Source organism: Barbus barbus (assembly GCF_936440315.1).
Source record: "Barbus barbus genome assembly, chromosome: 21".
Lineage (NCBI taxonomy): Eukaryota > Metazoa > Chordata > Actinopteri > Cypriniformes > Cyprinidae > Barbus > Barbus barbus.
The window spans coordinates 2,959,802-2,980,865 of NC_136749.1; the positions used below are offsets into that span (position 1 = coordinate 2,959,802).

The window sequence follows — 21,064 nt, forward strand, 5'->3', positions numbered from 1 at the left end:
TTGGCAAACACAGCCAATAATGAACATTTGCTCTTAATTTACTCACCCTCAGGCCATCAAAGATGTAGCTGACTTTTTCTTCAGTAGAACAGTAAAGAAGATTTTTTGATGAAAGCATGATCCTTGGTGATTCATAAAAGGCAGTCACTTAAGAGTTAAAAGAGTTAAAACTGTACATCATTTACAAAATAATTTCCTGTAATCTATAGCCTCAGACAAATGGTCTGGAGTGATGTCTGGATCATGAACGAATCATTCTTCTGAACCGGTTCTTTTTAGTTAATTAGTTGAACCAGTTCACCAGAACTGAAACTGTTCGACTTGGACCGAAGACCAAGGAGCCGCTGATATATGCACTGTGCTTTAGACACGTAAAACATCCTTGATTCACATCATTATTGGGTGCTTTAATAATATAATTGTGCATATGTTACATAACTGCATGATTATATAAACAATTGATGAGTCAGTTCATCGACATGAACTGTTCAGTAGAACCAGTTCACAGAAAAGAATCAGATTTCACAGTTTGTCTGAGGCTCTAGATTACAGGTAATATTGCTGTATATAATGTTCAGTTTCTTGCACAGACTGATTGTTTCACGTCATAAGATCTCAATATATCATCAGGAGCCAAGGCCGGGTATTCATTTTGTGTTACCTGATATGTTTTTGTTGACTTGCATTTTATGAATCAAGGACCACGGTTTCAGCTAGAAATTTACTTTACTCTTCTGCTAAAGGAAAAGAGTCATCTACATCTTGGATGGCCTGAGGGTGAGTAAATTAACAGCAAATTTTCATTTTTGGTGAACTATCTCTTTAAAGTCTCCACGATACGAGAAAGGATAGTAAACTTCTCCCAAAAAAGCTTTATGATGTCCTTACCACAAAAAAAAAAAAATTGAAGAGTCGTTACATGATGAAGGAGTATAGGGAGCGATATTTATCAAAACAAGCATCACCAAATTTATATTGTCCTAATGTCACACTGATGTGTTTTTCTGAGAATTTAGTGATGACTAATGGAATCTGGATGACTGAATCAGATTGTGAACATCACATGAGGCAAATCGTATAACCTGACCAAAAGCTTGCAGGTGTATACTGTGACACTCAGTATGTGTTCCTTATCTGGTTACAGATAAAATACGATAGCGCTCCCTCTGGCTCGAGCTTTTTTTATAGGCGTTAAAGCGTGTGGGTTAAAGCATGTTCTTGTCATGACAGTGACAGTGTCAGTCGAGCAATGTCTGTCACGGCTGTCATCATCACAACTGTCTTTGGCCATCACTCTGCAGTCCTGTCTGCACATGCTGTGATCACAACTCACTCAACATTAGTCTTTAGACCTTGGTCAGGGTAGTGTCATTTTTAATTTTTAATAAATATATTTACATTTTCTTAGACCTTTGCACTGTGCACCACTATAAAATCTGACTAACTGATAATGAAATTTGTTGTCAGTTATTATCTTTCTTCCAGTTAGTTGTTGCAGTAAGTTACAGTAAGTCCGATTCCAGTTTGTTTGTCGATGTGTTGTTAAGAATCAACTCTTTCTTTGCTGACCATGCGAGTCTGTGTGAGAACTGTGTAACTAATATGCACCAACATGACCAAAAGCTGTGATTTCTGAGCAAATGTGACAACGTCAGTCCTGTGACAGGTGCTTGATTTATACAGAGGTCACGGAGGACAAAATCACTTAGTGACCTCCTTAGCCGTAATATTCATAACAGACCTTCAGCTCATATCCTCGTTTTAAATATTAACCTTGCACAGCTGCTGTTATCTCAGGAGCCTGGCAGGAATGTGTTAGGGAGGAGGAGGTGGTGAAAGAAAAGAGATACGGTCCAGATGAGCTTCAGCCGCTGACCTCGCCAGAATTTCCGTGGCACAGTGGGACAAATCTCATGCCCATAACTCTGCTGCAACCAATGACTGAACTTTAAACCACCTGTCATGTGCCGTTACATCCAGTTCAATCTCTTTATCAACTGTAAAATAAAAAAATAAATAAAAGATATCATTCACCAGTTGTATGTTAAATTATTGCAAACAATTGCTGCAGTTAGACAAATGTTTTACTTATAGTATATATGATGTCGTTTAAGTCCATTTCAAGAACAAAAGGTCTGAAGCAAAATAGAAAATACAAACCCTCACCTGTGCATGCTGCATTTTGTGATACTCCCAAAATTGAGAGCTTCTTCTTGTGCCCTGCTTATCTGTATTCTCTCTCTCTCTCTCTCTCTCTCTCTCTCTATATATATATATATATGTGTGTGTGTGTGTGTGTGTGTGTATATAAATAAATAAATAACCAACCAATGTGTTAATAGAGCTTTTTCCCCATTAATGACAACTATGTAAACTAAACAATGGAACTAATATGAACCTTATCAAAAGTGAACTCCAGGTGAAGGTTAAATATGGTTTGACAAGCTAGAACTTCTAGACACATCCTGAATGAAAACATCTTGCTAAAAGCTGCCTGATTAAAAAAAAAACACTTGTTCAAGATGCACTAAATCAAATCAAACGCATTTAATGTTTGTACAGTCTAATAAAGGGACATTTAATTTAACTATTTTTCTTTTACATTAGTTACATTTAGTTTATTAGTTGTACTTGAGGTTTTAAATGACAAGTTTTGTAAAAGGTTTTTTGCCTTTAAGCTGTCATAGAGCTGTTCTCACCCTTTTACCAAAAAAAGGAGATCTCACAGATATAAAATGCTGGAGACCAGTGTCAGTATTGTGTAGTGATTATAATATACTTTCTAAGGCTCTGGCCAATAGACTTGCAGGAGTTTTAGAGCAAGTGATTCAATCTGATCAAACGTATTGTATTCCAGAGAGGTCTATTTTTGATAACATATCATTCATTCGTGATATCTTTGACCTTGCAAAAATGAAAGAGTTTGATATAGGCCTAATCTCTTTAGATCAGGAGAAGGCCTTCGATAGAGTAGAACACCAATATCTTTTAAATACTTTGGAAGCTTTTTGTTTTATAAAAGATTTTGTGGATAAAATTAAAGTTCTAGACAATGATACTGAAAGTGTTATTAAGGTTAACGGTGGCTTAAGTGCTCCTTTTAAAGTGAAAAGATGTGTAAGATAAGGTTGTCCGTTGTCTGGTATGTTGTACTCTGTAGCCATAGAACCTTTTTTACATAAGGTTCGAGAAAATATTAATGGGTTGTGTTTACCTTCTTCTAGCAAAAATGTTTCTCTGTCAGCTTATGCTGATGATGTAGTGGTGATCAAAAAGACATTGATACCTTGGTAAAAATTTTGAATGATTTTAAAGAAATATCATCAGCTAAAGTAAATTGGGCCAAAAGTGAAGCAATTTTGATCGGTCACTGGCTACAGGGTGCACCAAAGCTCCCAAATGGTTTAACCTGGACTAAAGGAGGTTTTAAATATCTTGGTGTATTTCTTGGAGATGATTTTATTGTCAAGAAAAATTGGGATGATGTTATTGAAAGAGTAAAAGGGAAGTTAAACAAATGGAGGTGGTTGATTCCAAAAATGTTGTATAGGGGGCGCACTTTAATTATCAACAACCTTGTGGCCTCCTCTTTGTGGCATCGTTTAGCCTGTGTGGATCCTCCTGTGTGTTTACTGTCTGATATCCAGAAGGCTTTGATGGATTTCTTCTGGGAAAAATTACACTGGGTGTCCCAAAGTGTGTTATATTTATCAAAGGATGAAGGAGGACAGGGTCTTATAAATGTGCAAAGCAGAATTGCAGCTTTTCGTATGCGTTTTATACATCGTTTTTTTATATGGGTCATTCAATTTAAATTAGAAAGCTGTTGCATGTGAGATTTTGAAGAGTTTGGGAGGCTTAGGTCTCGATAAATCTCTTTTTTTGATGGACCCTCAAAAAGTAGACACATCAGATGCACCAATTTTTTATAAGGACATTTTCAAAGTTTGGAACTTATTTGGTGCTGTTATTGGACAAAACTCAAGGTCACTTTTTTGGTTGCTTCAAGAACCTCTGATTTATGGAACCCGTTTTGATGAAGTGGGAAATGTTTTTTTTCCTGCATGATTGATCAAAGCAGGATTTACGACACTTGGACATTTAGTGAATACTGCTGGTCCGGACTTTGAAAACATTGAAGAGACTGCTGTAAAGTTGGGTTTGGATGGTTCGTCAAATGTTAATGAAGTGGCGGTCAGTTTTAAAAGAAGAAGAGGTAAAAATATTTTCAGAATCTTGCCGAGGTTTCATAAAACCTAATGAAGAGGACCCCTTTCATAATTTAATTTTGTCACCTAAAATGGATGAATGTGAAGGTCCATTTTTGGAACAAAAAGATATATATTTTAGTGTTGATTCATTCAACGTGAAAGAGGTGTATAAAAGCTTTGTTAAAGTTTTTAATAGAAAGGTTTTGAATAAAAGGAGTGATACACCTTGGCGTAGTGTTCTTGGGCTTAGGATAGATTAAGCCATTGCCAATGTGCGGCTGCTCATGTAGATGCTTGGACTCTGCTGGAAAGAAATGACAGCACTGCAAAGAGAAAATTCATTCATTCAGGAATAAGAAACCTAAACGTTACAGATTTTTATTTAAAGCAGCTGGAAAAAGTGATGCATTTTATACATTTATTAAAAATGTAATCAAGATACATTTTAATGAAAACAATCCATTTGTCTGTGATCATGCATAATAGTGCAGTGTAGTAAGTAACTGCTAACATAATAGACACTTTGAGTCTGATAATTGCTTACTTGCCCCCAGTCAGGTTTGCTGCATGGATTTGCATCAGTAGATTGATTCATTGTAAAGGGTCTGGTGTTGGGTTGAGTGAGCGCTTGTACAAAACAAATAATTTCCTTAATAGAAGGGCTAATGACACCTTAAAGGAATAGTTCACCCAAAAATTAAAATTTACTGAAAATGTACTCACCCTCAGGCCCTCAAAGATGTAGATGAGCTTGTTTCTTCATCAGATTTGGAGAAATGTAGCATTCAATCACTTGCTCAGCAGTGAATGGGTGCCGTCAGAATGAGCGTCCAAACAGCTGATAAAAACATCTCAATAATCCACAAGTAATCCACACCACTCCAGTCCATCAATTGTGAAGTGAAAAACTGCATGTTTGTAAGAAACAAATATATTTGCTTCATCCAGTGAAAAAGCCCATCTCCACTTGTCTCTTACATCAAAAGCCACCAACATATTCATTTAGAGCTGTTTTGGACTGTTTTCACTTACAAACAGTGATCTGTGCATAAACTTGCTCTGTGAATATTTCTCATGATATTTAGCTGGAAGCAACAAGTTAAAGTTAAAAATGTCTTAATGATGGATTTGTTTCTTACAAACACACAGCTTTTCAATTCTCAAGATGTTAACTGATGGATTACTTGTGGATTATTGTGATGTTTTTGTCAGCTGTTTGGACTCTCATTCTGATGGCACCCATTCACTTCAATGTTCATTTTTGTCTACCACCCTCTAAAGTCAGCCTGACATCAGCATTGATTATGACAGCATAAAAATGCATTTTCTCTCAGTGTAGTCTTGTGACATCTGTCAGTTAGGGATATGTTATGCATGATATTTTCCCCAAAACACAACAGAAATAAGATGTGAATAACTGCATGTCTTTTATGACACAATCATGCCGATGTGCTTTTCTGTTATTTTGTATGGCAAGCTTCTCCTCTGTATCTCGTGCCTCTATCCAGACATATTAGTCATTCCAAATGAATAATGGATGCTGTTGATGGCACTCTAACTTACAATGCATCATCAAAGTCAGATGCCTCAATGAGTTTGCCTAGCGAGATTCATTGCCAAGTTCCTGTGGGCTTTGCACAATGACAATCAAGTCCTTTATTCCACTAACGTCAGTTCCCATTCACAAAGACAAAGCATATCACGTGGCCAGATCACGCTGCTAAACACACTGAGCCATTGATAGCATTGTCATTGTCACGAATCTGGTCTGTGGACTTCCGTTTACTCACCACCAGTGGTCACTCCTCCATCACATTGACTTTTGCACGAACTACAATTCCCATCATCCATTGCACTGACGACACACAGCTGTCACCAATCTCACATTGCTCGCTCTGATCACACAGCTGATGGCAAAGACAGAGAGGAAGTTCAAGGCTTATAAAGCGTGTGTAATCAGTGCAGAGTATTATTCTGCGTATAACACTCTCCTAGTGTTAGCTGTCTTACCGAGCCTTCTGTGTGTATGTCTAGCTCTGACTCTGGTTCTGCGTATAATACTCTCCAAGTGTTAGCTGTCTTACCGAGCCTTCTGTGTTCATGTTTAGTTCTTGAGTCTGGTTCTGCATATAACACTCTCCAAGTGTTAGCTGCCTTACCGAGCCATTCTGTGTTCTCTAAGTCTAAGTTTAGTTTGTTTTGTTTATAGTCTCGTTTCCTGTTTCCCGCCCTTGTATCGTGGATTTACCCTTGTCTCACCGTTTCGGACTCTGTGTTTACCTCGTTTGGATTATTGCTTGGGTTATCGGACTACCCCTCTTCTCAAGCCCTCTGGATATTGTTCGCCAATTGAGGACCCACGCATGCCCTTGGATTACTCTTGTGTCTTGCCCGTGTCATACCTGTTTGCTGGTGTTTTGACCCTGCCTGTTATTTTTCTATGTTTATTAATAAAAGCTTGCAAATGGACGTCTCACGTCTCGTTCACCCCGTTACAGTCATCTTCTACAGGTTATTGGATTATATTTATGTTTTACATTTCCATATTTAGTTCTTTGAGATTGTGATTCTTTTGGTTTATTTGTCAGTGATTTTCATTGATATAAATGACTATCATAAAATAAGGTAAAGTGTTTCAAGTGATCCAGTTGGCCCATGTTCAAATCACCCAAGGGATAATTCACACGAAAATGTCAATTCTGTCATCGTTTACTCACTCTCTTCCTTCTATTTTGTAGAATGTGGACAGTCAAACAGTTCCCACTGACCATATAATTTTTTTTAATACTAGCTATTAATTTTAACTTTTGCCTCAATAAACTTGTAATTTGCTTCTTATTAATAGTTAGTAAGGTAGATGTTAGGCTTAGGTATGGGGTAGCATTAAAGGATTTAAAATATGGTCATGCATAATAAGACATTAATATCTGCTTTATAAGTACTAATAAATACTGGTCCTATTCATGCTAATAAACAAAAACTGAATTTTCCTTTGGGTACTATCCCTTTAATTAAAAAGTTAATAATATTGCTTTAACACTTTATTTTAAGGACTAATTCTCACTACTAACTAGCATGCATCTCACTAGCATATTGTCTGTTTATTAGTTCTTATAAAGCACATATTAATGCATTATTCTGCATGACCAAATTCTAGATCCCTTAACCTTTAAACACCATATCTAAACTTAATAAGCAGCCAATTAGAATCAGAATCAGAATGAGCTTTATCGGCCAAGTATGTTTACACATACAAGGAATTTGTTGTAGTGACAGAAGCTCCACAGTGCAACAGAAAGACAGCAAAAGGACAGGACACAGATAATAAAAGAATAATATCCAAATAGGCAATGCACAAAGCAGCAAAAAAACTATATATAATATAGACAACTATGTATGTACAGGTCAAGTATGTGCAAATTAGAAATTAGAAAATAAAAATAAAATAAGTGAGTGTGGTGAATGGATAATGTATTATACAGTAGTTCTGCGTTCCACATTTATTGTTGAGTGTTCATGAGATGGATTGCCTGAGGGAAGAAACTGTTTCTGTGTCTGGTCATTCTGGTGCTCAGAGCTCTGTAACATCGACCAGACGGTAACAGTTCAAAGAGGGAGTGTGCTGGATGTGAGGGGTCCAGAGTGATTTTACCAGTGCTTTTGCTTACTCTGGATAAGTACAGCTCTTGGAGAATGGGGAGGGTTGTACCAATGATTCGCTCAGCAGTCCGGACTACTCTCCGTAGTTTTCTGAGGTCAGATTTGGTAGCTGAGCTAAACCAGACAGTTATTGAAGTGCAGACGATGGATTCAATGATGGCGGAGTAGAACTGTTTCAGTAAGACCTGTGGCAGGTTGAACTTCCTCAGCTGGCGAAGAAGGTACAACCTCTGCTGGGCCTTTCTGACAATGGAGTCTATGTGAATATCCCACTTCAGGTCCTGGGAGATGGTGGTGGCCAGGAATCTGAATGACTCCACTGCAGTCACAGTGCTGTTCATGATGGTGAGTGGGGGAGAGCAGGGGGGTTTCTCCTGAAGTCCACAATGATCTCCACAGTTTTAAGACTGCACCAGACAGCCAGCTCCTTAACCTCCTGTCTGTAAGCAGACTCGTCACCGTCCTGGATGAGGCCGATCAGTGTGGTGTTGTCTGCAAACTTCAGGATCTCGACAGAGGGGTCTTTAGAAGTGCAGTCATTTGTGTAGAGGGAGAAGAGCAGTGGGGAGTACGCAGCCCTGAGGAGCTCCAGTGCTGATGGTACGAGTGCTGGATGTGAATTTACCAAGCTTTACTAACTGCTGTCTGTCTGTCAGGAAGCTGTTGATCCACTGACAGATGGAGGTGGGGACGGAGAGCTGGGTTAGTTTATTCTGAAGGGTTTCCGTGATGATGGTGTTAAAAGCAGAGCTGAAGTTCACAAACAGGATCCTCAAATAAGTCTCTGGTCTGTCCAGATGCTTCAGGATGAAGTGCAGTCCCATGTTGACTACATCATCCACAGACCTGTTTGCTCTGTAGGCAAACTGCAGGGGGTCCAGTAAGGGACCAGTGATGTCCTTCAGATAAGCCAAAACAGATAAGTCTTTCAAATGATTTCATGGCTACAGACGTTAGAGCCACAGGTCTGTAGTCATTAAGTCCAGTAATTTTGGGTTTTTTGGGACGGGGATGATGGTGGAGCGTTTGAAGCATGAGAGAACTTCACACAGCTCCAGTGATCTGTTGAAGATCTGTGTGAAGATGGGGCCAGCTGGTCAGCACAGATTTTCAGGCAGGCTGGTGACACACCGTCTGGGCCTGGGACTTTCCCTTCTTTTGTTCTTCCTGAAGACCTGGCACACATCATCTTCGCTGATTTGAATTGTAGGTGTGGGGGAGAGAGGGGTTGCTGGAGGTGTTAATGGTTGTGTGAAGAGGTGTTCAGGGCGGGTGTGGGGTGATTTTTCAAAACGACAATAAAACTCATTCAAGTCATCTGCCAGCTGTTGATTCTGTGATTCAGTGCTGGGGGATGGTGACTTGTAACTGGTGATATCCTTCATTCCTTTCCACACTGAAGCAGGATCACTGGAAGATAATTTTTTCCTTAGCTTGTAAGAATAATTCCTCTTTTCCACTCTGATCTCCTTTTCCAGTGTGTATTTGTAAAGTTTGTACAAGACTTTATCCCCCTTTCTGTAAGCATGTTCTTTGGCCTGACGGAGCTGTCTGAGTTTTGCAGTGAACCATGGTTTGTCATTGTTGTAGATTAGATGAGTCTTGGTAGGAATGCACATGTCCTCACAGAAACGGATATAAGATGTTACAGTCTCTGTGAGCTCGTCCAGATCGATGGCAGCGGCTTCAAAAACAGTCCAATCAGTGAGAGAGAAACAGGCTTGTAGATCCCGCTCTGTTTCATTAGTCCATCTTTTAACAGATCTTAATACAGGCTTTGCAGATTTAAGTTTCTGCCTGTAGGTCGGAATAAGATGAATCAAACAGTGATCAGAGAGTCCTAAAGCTGCTCGTGGAACCGAGTGATATGCGTCCTTTATTGTTGTGTAACAGTGATCCAATATATTACAGTCTCTGGCGGGACATGTGATGTGCTGTCTGTATTTTGGCAGTTCACGAGAGAGATTTGCTTTATTAAAGTCCCCGAGAATGATTAAAACAGAGTCTGGGTGTTGTTGTTCTGTGTCTGTGATCAGATCAGCGAGTTTCTGTAGAGCTGTGCTCACGTGCGCTTGCGGTGGAATGTAAACACTCACGAGAATGAACGAGCAGAACTCCCGCGGCGAGTAGAACGGCTTGCAGTTAATGAAGAGCGTTTCTAGATCTAAACAGCACATCTTCTTTAACACAGTTACATCTGTACACCACCTCTCACTGATGTAAAAGCACGTCCCGCCGCCGCGCAATTTCCCCGTTGATTCTGCATCCCAATCTGCTCTGATCAGCTGGTAATTAGGCAGATGAATTGCGTTGTCCGGTATGTCGTCATTTAGCCAGGTTTCCGTGAAACACAGGGCAGCAGAGTTAGAAAAATCCTTGTTTGTCCGGGAGAGCAGAAGGAGTTCATCCGTTTTGTTGGGTAGAGAGTGGAGATTCGCCAGATGGATGCTAGGCAATGGCATTCAAAATCCGCGCTGTCTGAGCTTCACAAGCGCACCGGCTCGCTTCCCCTGCCTATGCCTCCTGTAGCGTTTGACAAGAGCTACGGCTCCGCCAACTACAATGTAAAAACGAGCAACCAGCAAAACGTCCGAAAAATCTAAATTCGGTAAAAGATTTTGTGGTGTGTTCTGCCGAATGTTCAGCAGGTCATCCCTGGTAAAACTGATAACGTATTTGAAAAAACAAAAAACTGAAAAAACAGTACAAACGCTGGAGAGCAACGCACAATAGCTGCCATCAGCGGCGCCATCTTGGTTATATCCAAGATGGCGGTTAGGGGTTTATTGAGGCAAAAATCATAGTTAATCATCAGTTAATAGGAAGAATTGGTCCTTAAAATAAAGTTTGACCAATCTTTCTAATAAAGATAACGTAAAGCTGGTGATTTGTCTTCTGTGTGCATGGGAATAGGCTGCAGATGTGTGCTGTTGTTCAGCCTTTGGACCTGAGCTGGGGAGCGGCTCCTTCTTTATGACATGCTTCAGTTCTTCACTAGTGTTAACAGGGTCAGAGATGTTGTGCTTTGGGGAAAGATCCGTAAAAGAATGTCCAATACCACTGTTGTAATACATTACGTATTATTAACATAAGGCATTCGTCATGTGATGCGTTTGTACTGCAGCCAACGCAAATACTTTTATAACAAATCACTTACAATGTAACCAAGGGCGCTTTCCTCTCAACTTTGTCTTGCTGGGTTATAAAAGCCAATAACATTAATAGCACATGTCTGTCCTTTTCTTTGTTCTTCCTTGCCTCAACCAAGGGAAAGGACCACAAAGAGGCCAGACTGAACGATACAGTTATGAATGGACACGGACACTGGAACCGTGTGCATCAGCATCCTCTGTTTGTATGTCTTTTGGCTTTTTCCATCCCTGGCACATTTATTTCCATTCTTTCTTTGTTATATGAAGTTCACATTAAAACTTCCTTAGAAACTTTTCACCAAGCCTTCGTCATTGAATTTATTTTTGTTGTGTATATATAGATTTCATTGTCCAGACTCAACCTAAACCTGAAACTAAAACCATAAAAACACTTTCATTACTTGAAATAAAACTTTTAAAACTTTGCATGCAATAAAATATGTATCAAAAACTGAAATGTATTTTATTCCAGCAAGTTGACGTAATAAAATATCTAAAACTAAAATTAATAAAAAAAACTATATAGACGTATTAAAGTAATAAAAATGATAAAATACTCAACAAAATTATTAAAAAATGTAACTAAAACTGAAATAAAAGCAGAAAATATAAAATCATTTAATTCAAAATATTCATAAAAACTGTAATAGTATCTCACTTCTACTAAAATAACACTGACACAAATCATGACCTGGCATAATTTCAGCCATGACCAAATATTTTACCCCCCTTTTTCCCAAATGTTTTTGATAAAAGGGAAAATTACAGCAAGAAACAGGACAAGCATAGCGTTATGGCATGCTAGATTCACACAGACAAGCATTGTTGCTATGTGAACAGTGATGCTGTTGTCTGAAGATTCTGAGCATGCTCAGATGCTCAGTGCCAGCGAGTCTCTCACGTACACATGCAGAGGAGAGCTTATTTAAAAAACTAAATGCATCTTTTGAGAGTTTTGTATTCAGTTTGAAATCTGCTTTTAATCTGTAATGAAACTTACATATTTGTGTATTGTGTAATTGTCTTTTATGTAGGAAGATCAAAAGACTCGTCTGTGATTGATCCCAGCTGGCAGAATAACGAAGCCCTGTCAAAACCATGCAGGATGAGTTCTTCAGATTCCACGAGAAAGACATGGGTGGACTCAGAGATCTGACGTTCAATCACAGCAATCTGTCATTCATGCCAGACACCCAAAGAAAGGGACTACTGGCCCTCACAGCAGCTGAGAGCACAGAGCTCCAGAGATGGACACGACTGCTCGAATGAATGTGAATATAAGGTATAAGTGAATATTTTATGGCAAATGGTCAATTCATTTCTTTTGCATTTTATACAACATACTGGAGCCAAACCTGAGAATTGAGTCATGAGGATCTCACACAGCATTCCTGCAGACATCATTTAATTGGTTGTAATTAATGGGCGGGGATTATGCTAATTGTGATTGTGTGTGCCTACACGCCCTATTGATGCACAACAGGAATTTATGATTTTACACACACGTTTAACTATAAAAGCTCAGGTTTACAAAATGTTTGTGAATGGAAATTTTGGGAAAGGTTCATTTTCCCAAATGGGGAAGTCTTGGCCCCACCCCACCTACAATCCCTGCCGGCCTGAGACTCGAACCCGCAACCTTTGGATTACGAGTCCGACTCTCGAGTCTCAGGCCGGCAGGGATTGTAGGTGGGGGGAGTGAATGTCCAGCGCTCTCTCCACCCTCAATACCACGACTGAGGTGCCCTTGAGCAAGGCACCGAACCCCCAACTGCTCCCTGGGCGCTGCAGCATAAATGGCTGCCCACTGCTCCGGGTGTATGTTCACGGTGTGTGTTTGTTCACTGCTGTGTGTGTGTGTGTGTGCATGATTTCAAGATTATACTTTTTTTTTTTTAAATCAGTCTTGCTTCAAAATTCTGTGTTTAAATCAATCTGTTACTTGCAGTTTCTTTATCATTAATAGTGAAATTTAGTTGCAATACCTGAGTGAAAATTGTCAGTTTGCTCTGTGTATTTCCATGAAGTTGTACATTTCTACTGTATCCATGAAGAGCAATGCTCTAGATGTAGTAAAAGGTCAGACTTACATTGTCATTCCAACTGGTCATATAATAACCAAATCATGATCAGACATTTGTGCTGATTGATCTTAATGTAGGATGACTGAAGACAGTGACACTGATTATCATGGTGTTTACCACCCTCTAGTGGCCACTTAATATTTTGAAATTGTCAAACTTCAAGCTTATATCTAATTACTATAGTAATATAGTATTTTGCCAGAAAAGCCATTTGCGTTAACTTGTCATTTATTTTATTTTATTTTTTCCCCAAGGTTAAACATTTCTGTTACTCAATGAAATGAAATTTCCAGAAACTGTAGACAAATACACAGCCTCTTTCTTCTACATATGGTATTCTATACCTGTGTGACGAGTGTGGTCATGTGCAAACATACAATAAAATAGTTTTATACAAACCAACATATCAAAATAACAAAGCAGACCAAATGAAATAAAACTAATTTAATAAAAAGTAAAAATGAATTCAAAAGCAAACACTACATCTCCTGATTGGGATCAACCCTTAAAGGTAAGAGGAAATGAGAAAATACAAAGTAGAAAGTAGAAAGAATGTAGCACATAATTATGTCAATAAGCACAGACACATACACATCTAGGGTTTGTTTTACAATAATGACCATAATAACTGCATATTGTTATTTACATACACAAAGTCATTCTCACCATTTTCTCACTGGACAAATTAATTTCAGTATTTGACAGCTGTCACCATAATACCTTATTGTTCGTTTGTTTTATTTTAATTTACAGAATTGTTTAGTAAAGTTGTTAACTTTCCTTAATTTCTTTCTATTAAAAAATGAATCCTGTTTTAACCCTGTAAAGCCTGACATATGAAATAATGGTCAGAAAAAATCTATTATGTCTTTCTTTCTTTCTTTCTTTCTTTCTTATACAGGACAGTTTAATGAACCTTTAGACCAAATACAGAGAAAAAAAATGTGACATAGTAAAAACATGGATGTCAAAGAAAGAAAAAAAGACACCTCAATTTTATGGATGCTGATTCTTTCCAAGCCCACTGTAGTACTAAAAAGAGCAGTTACTGTACATCATAGAATTTCAGTAAAGATTTGTCATGGCAAACAGGTATGCCACACATATCTGAAGCCCAATGTCAACAATGTCCCACTTTCTAAACACCAATAAGCCAAAGATCATCCCAGCAGTGGTTCCTATTGCTCCTCCCCATGAGGATGATTTCACTGCTATGGCAGCAGCTCCTCCCATGGACACACCAGCAGCTCCAGCCACCCCCAGCAAAGCCCCCGCCTTACCACCAACTCCCAGCATCTGGGATGACACTTCAACTATCGACAAAATAACCGCAGCAGTTACAGACGCCCCTAAAATCACCTTTCCTCCTGCCTCTCGTGCCACTGGACCACCGACTGTGGCCCCTAAACCAACCTGACAGACTTCTGACACGAAGAATCCTGCAGAAATTGCCTGTACGGAGGAAGCGTGAGTCATACGGATGCTGATATTCTCCTTGCTTATGTCTTGTCCTGCCAAGCGCATTTTAACAGACATGCCTGCCACCTCCTGCCCGGCATGAACAGTCAGCACGGAAATGGCAAATGTGGCAAACATTCCCATGCATCCCATAAACATCCAAAAGTTCAAACGCCAAGAACTCATGAGCCAAAACGACATGCATAACACCACAACTAACAGGATAACAAAAACAAATCTGTAATCTCCAAACCCAAAGATGCCAAAGCCAGCAGTCACAAAAGCAGTCACAGTCATCGGAATGCCAGAAAATGCAAGAAACTCTGTGTATTTGGCCACCGCTTTGAGCAGGCGTTGTCGAGAAGTCGTCTTCTGCATTTCCAACTCAATAGCCTTCCTTTGCTGTCTCTTTATTTCTTCTCTTTCTTTTCGTTGGTTCTCCCAAGCAGCCAGACCATCCTCTTCTGGTTTCTTCATCTCACAGGCCTTAATACGCTTTTCCAATTCCAATGTAGCCCGCTGTCTTAGATCTACTTCCAAAGCAAGTAGTTTTTCTTGTTCTCTCTTAGTAGCATCAGTGATTGATCCACAGAATTCCCGTTCCGTGCATGTATACTTGACAAAGAAGAGCATCAATAATTTCCAAATTGTAAAAATCGCCAAAGCCCAGAGCAGGCTGACCATCCCGTACCTCATGCTCAGATTTTCAATGATGGCCCCTAGTGCTGCACCGCTTGAAGTCGTGGTGAGAGCCGCGGCCAATCCTGCTGCCATCCATCCTTCACTCTTCCTCAATCTCAATAGACACAAGGCCACAGAAGCGGCTACGGTGACCCCCGTTACCACCAATGTCATTGATGTGATGAGTGCAGTAGTTCCTAGAAGCGCACCCAGTCCCAGAGCCCCAAGGCTCTTAATGCCAGACATAACGGGTTTCAGTTGGGCTCCTGAGATGATCTCCTGCATTATTCGATTCACCGGTACCTCCGTGGCTCCCAGAGTACCTCCAGCCACTGCTCCAAGCACAAAGCTCTTGGCAGACTCCATCACTGGGCTCATGGTCTCTGGAAAAATGTTAAGAAACATTTGTCAAATTGTGTTGCAGCAGCTTTTAACATCAACCTAGCCAACATCTCATAGTGGGGGCCAATGTAGGCACATTATGGGCTTAAATGGGTTTGTCCATTGGTTCTGTCCATGGGTTAATTCAGATAAGGCTGACATGGAACCCATGGACATCCTACAAACTCATATTGTCCCACCATAAAATGTTGGCTAGGAAGTCAATAACACAACAACTTTTGTCAACTTTTTACCAACTTTTTACTACTAAATCAAAAGTGTGTCATTTCTGTTTCACTATTGTCATTAAATGGAACTGCTAAAATGTTGTCCAACAGGGTGAACAATTCTTGCTTCTAAACTCAGAGTTGTGACTGTAGGCTAGGCAAGATGAAACATGTTATGCTCCACTTTGACCCCCTTCTTGGACCTTTGATATGATTAGCGGTAGGTGTAGGAGAGTGGACATTATGGATAGGGACAAGTAAGGTCCCAATGATATCCAGTGGCATGCGAAAGTTTGGGAGCTTGCAGAATCTGTGAAAATGTGAATAATTTTAACAAAATAAGAGACATCATACAAAATGCATGATGCAAAATGCAATAAGCAATGCTGTGTGTGGTTAGCTGGATGATCTCCTTTTTTTTCTTTTTTTGTGATGGGTGTTCATGAGTCCCTTGTTTGTTCTGAACAGTTAAACTGAGCACTGTTCTTCAGAAAAATCCTCCAAGTCCTGCAGATTCTTCAGTGTTCCAGCATTTTAGCATATTTGAACCCTTTCCAGCAGTGACTGTGTGATTTTGAGATCCATATTTTCACACTGAGGACAATTTAGGGACTCGAACACAACAGCTAAAAAAGGTTCAAATATTCACTGATGCTCCAGAAGGAAACACGATGCATTAAGAGCCGGGGGATGAAAACTTGTGAACAGGATGAAGATGTCCAAATTTTTCTTATTTTGTTAAAATATCTTTTTTTTCCATTTAGTACTGCCCTTTTTGGAAGCAACAGAAGATACTTGCATGTTTCCTGGAAAACAAATTAAGTACAATTTACCTTTAAATTCAAAAAGTTTTACCCCTCGTCTCTTAATGCATCGTGTTTCCTTGCTGGAAAACTGAAGAATCTGCAGACATTTTTTCTGAAGAACAGTGCTCAGTTTAACTGTTCAGAACAAACAAGGGACTCATGAACAACCATCACAAAACAAACAAACAAAAAAAAAGAACAGTCGTAGATCATCCAGGTAAACACACACAGTATTAAGAACCAAGGGTTCCCAAACTTTTGGGAGTTTTTTTTTTTTTTTATAATTACAGCAATTTTTTTCACTCCTGTGGCGGCACATGAGGGATTTTTAAAAAATTATATGAATCTGCAGAGGTGGGCAAACTACGGGCATTTTCATCCAACCAGGGGCGGACTGGCCATCTGGCAGACCGGGCATTTTCCCGCTGGGCCGACGTACTTTTTGGGCCGGGCCTATACATCTTCTCATGCCATATTTAAACTCATAAACTCCCGCAGACCCAATCGCAAGCTCACAATCATGATACCACACCCCATTTTTATAGCAACAAAAATAACTAATTAAAAGCAAACCTAGAAAACACTTGAACATACATCAGCATGCTAAGAATTCCATTAGATTACATGGAGAGGGCGGGGTTTATGACCTACAGTGCTGTGAAAAGGTTTTTTTTATTGCATATTTGTCACACTTAAAAGATTCAGATCATCACACAAATTTTAATATTACACAAAGATAATGCAAGTAAATACAAAATGCAGTTTTTAAATGATGATTTCATTTATTAAGGGAATAAAGCTGTCCAAATCTACCTGGCCCTATGTTAAAAATTAATTGCCCCCTCCTGTTAAATCAAGAAAGAACCGTGATTAACCACATTATTTTAGAAAGCCCAGTTAAATTTCATTAGCCACACCCAGGCCGGATTACTGCCAGACTTGTTGAATCAAGAAATCACTTAAATAGAACCTGTCTGACAAAGTGAAGCGTGCTTAAAGAGCAACACATCATGCCACGATCTAAAGAAATTCAAGAACAGATGAGAAACAAAATAGTTAACATGTATCAGTCTGGGAAGGGTTATAAAGCCATTTCTAAGGCTTTGGGACTCCAGCAAGCCATGGTCAGAGCCATTATCCACAAATGGAGAAAACTTGGAACAGTGATAAACCTTCCCAAGAGCGGACGGCCTACCAAAATTACGTATCCAGGAGGTCATAAAAGAACCCAGAACAAATTCTAAAGAACTGCAGGCCTCTCTTGCCTCAATTAAGGTCAGTGTTCATGATTCAACAATAAGAAAGAGACTGGGCAAAAACAGCATCCATGGGAGAGTTCCAACGCAAAAGCTACTGCTGACCAAAAAAAACAAAAAACACAAAGACTCGTCGCACATTTGCCAAAAAATATCTTGATTATCCCCAAGACTTTTGGGCAAATATTCTGTGGACTGATGAGACAAAAGTTGAACTTTTTGGAAGGTGTGTGTCCCGTTACATCTGGCATAAAACCAACACAGAATTTCATAAAAAGAACATCATACCAAGAGTCAAACATGGTGGTGGTAGTGTGATGGTCTGGGGCTCCTTTGCAGCTTCAGGACCTGGACGACTTGCCATAATTGATGGAACCATGAATTCTGCACTCTATCAGAAAATCCTAAAGGAGAATGTCCAGCCATCAATTTGTGACCTCAAGCTCAAGCGCACTTGGGTTATGCAGCAGGACAATGATCCCAAACACACCAGCAAGTCCACCTCTGAATGGCTCAAGGAAAACTAAATTAAGATTTTGGAGTGGCCAATATAATAATAATATAACGTAAATGATGTATCTTACAGTAGAAAACCCATCAAAGATTTAAGTTAAAAAATCACCATTATTCTGATGACGTAAAAGGATTGCACTCGGTGAGCTACTAGACCTACCTGTTGCTAGTTTTACCAGAACACATCTCGAAATAGACAACTCAGAAAATAAAATACTGATATGATGACCACAGCTACTGAAAGAGCTTACAGGTGGCGATGGATATAAGTATAGGTTTAAACCAAATGCTGTACCATCGTTTTTCCCCACAAGAAGTCTAAACGCCCCGGATATTGAGGGAAATCAGTGCTGAGGAACTCCTCTAGCGGCCGCGAGTCATGATTAGCGTCGGCATGTTTACATCTTAACAGATGGCATCTAGCGTTTCTTGTCTCAGCCGTTTGTAAGCTCTTTCAGTAGCTGTGCTCTACTAAGACTCAAAGGCATCAGGGCTAAAGTGGAGAGAAAAAAGAAGCGGGTTTTTATGAAGTTTTATTCGTCCACAGGCATCTTCCCATGCTTTTCTCCTCCTATTATCACTAGGAAAGCATTGCTTCTCTTGTTCCCCTTTGACTGAAAATGACAACCAAAAGCCACACAATGTGGTATCGTATCAGTATTTTATTTTCTGACTTGTGTTGCGGTAAAAAAACAAAGACCATAGAAATAAGCGCCAGTAGAGCACCGAGTGCAACCATGAGACGTCATCGACGCAGAATGTACTGTGCACATAAAATAATGGCGCCCCCCCATAGTCCAAAAACGATGTCGATTTTTTTTAAATAACATACATTTTCATGGATTTTCTATTACATATTTAAATAAGAGACATCATTTACGTTATATTAAGCTATACATGTCTTAATACCCGGGGATCCCTTTAAACAGTCCTTTCATGCTTGAAAACCCTCCAATGTGGCTGAATTAAAACAATTCTGCAAAGAAGAGTGGGCCAAAATTCCTCCACAGCCAGTTATCACAAACGCTTGATTGCATTTGTTGCTGCAAAGGGTGGCACAACCAGTTATTAGATTTAGGGGGCAATTACTTTTTCACGTAGGGCGAGATGGGTTTGGACAGCTTTTTTCCCTTAATAAATGAAATCATTATTTCAAAACTGCATTTTGTATTTACTCAGGTTATCTTTGTGTAATATTAAAATTAGTTTGATGATCTGAATCTTTTAATTGTGACAAATATGCAAAAAAAACAAAACAAAACAAAAAAAACAGGAAGGGGGCAAAAACCTTTCCACGGTACTGTATACCGCATCCAGTCACCTGGGAGCATTCGAGACGCTTTGGCTTCACTTTTCAAGACTTGGTAAGGATCCTTGCTGTCTATGGGAGGTTCAGAGAGTTCTCGGAATGCATCAAAAATATCTTAATTTGTGTTCTGAAGATGAACGAAGGTCTTACGGGTTTGGAACGGCATGAGGGTGAGTAATTAATGACAGAATTTTCATTTTTGGGTGAACTATCCCTTTAAGGCCACCTAATTCAAAGTAGGACCTTAACATATTTTATCCAGAGGAAAGAGAGTGGACTGAAACATGATGAGCCTGTTTATCCAGCTACCATGCAACATGGTGATGTGTATATTGTGTCCACATGCAGGCTGGAGTAAAAGATGAATGTGACAACATAGGTTTTAACTTCAGTCAACAAAAGTGATGTAACGGCATCTTCTTCCATAGTTTTCCATATGTGACAACAGTTATACAGAACATACAATGAACATCAGTTCAGGTTATTTTTGATGTAAATCAGAATTGCACAGAAAAAAGGGTTGCACCTAGTTTTTCAAATGTCTTACATTTTCTACCTGTAAAAGGATATGGGACACATAGGTTGCATTTAACATCTCCAATCATTTTTTTGTATTTTTTTTTATCAGCACCAATATTTATATATTTACATAATAGTTCATATAATCTCAGTTGATAAGAAGTAACAAAATGGTAGATAAAAATATCCTTCTTTTTGTGAGTGTATCACTATTTTAATTTCATATTAACTACTTAAGCCTATTACAGAAATGAACAATGGCAAAGACAAACAACTACAGATATCATAACACATCAGCATGCTATGCATATGTGCTTTAACACATATCATATAAACATATATTTGAACAGTCTTTAAATACAGCTTTAGCCATAGTTTTATGGCCATTTTTCATCATTTTTGATCAGGTTTTGTCTTACTCTGCTGTGATGGCACCATGGTGACCCGGGAAAACAGGTAAAGTCCTTCCACTTGAGTGTGAAGATGTCAGTCGGCTCTCTTCTTCAGTGCACCTCTGCAGCTGAGACAGCAGCTCTCTCTCTCTCTCTCTTTCTCTCTCTCTCTCTCTCTCTCTCTCTGTGTGTGTGTGTGTTCGCATTTTGTCTGTCACATGCACAGATCTTTCAGCTGTTTCTCCACATAGTTCCTCAAAGAGCCACTGACCATTTCTTATCAGTCCAATCACACAATCCCATGACACTCTTCATCTTTTTGTCAGGTTATTCAACACCTCAAGTTTTACTTTTTGTGTTAAAGGGTAACATAGCACAAATTCTTACAGAAAATGTTTTGAAATAATGAAATGGA

At 39.2% G+C, this 21,064-nt stretch overlaps 1 protein-coding gene across 2 annotated transcripts; it reads right to left on the reverse strand.

Annotated features, from left to right (window-relative positions):
• Window positions 1–13,537: 13,537 nt before the first annotated feature.
• On the reverse strand, window positions 13,538–20,839 carry LOC306887343 (uncharacterized protein). Of its 2 annotated transcripts, XM_079444999.1 has the most exons (3): window positions 20,677–20,839; window positions 18,205–18,320; window positions 13,538–15,629 (listed from the first exon to the last, which is right to left on the reverse strand). In XM_079444999.1, exons 2-3 carry the CDS (start codon window positions 18,293–18,295, stop codon window positions 14,173–14,175), a joined length of 1,548 nt encoding a protein of 515 aa, XP_079301125.1. In that variant the 5' UTR covers window positions 18,296–18,320; window positions 20,677–20,839; the 3' UTR covers window positions 13,538–14,172. The 2 variants fall into 2 exon arrangements, with proteins under 2 accessions (XP_079301125.1, XP_079301126.1); XM_079445000.1 differs by lacking the exon at window positions 18,205–18,320.
• Window positions 20,840–21,064: the final 225 nt, after the last annotated feature.

Excerpts from the sequence above, each read along its gene's own strand:
- LOC306887343 (XM_079444999.1), bottom strand. The coding sequence starts at position 18,295 with ATGGTTCCATCAATTATGGCAAGTCGTCCAGGTCCTGAAGCTGCAAAG. Across the intron at positions 15,630-18,204 it reads ACCACCATGTTTGACTCTTG|AGACCATGAGCCCAGTGATG; the intron begins GTATGATGTTCT and ends ACATTTTTCCAG.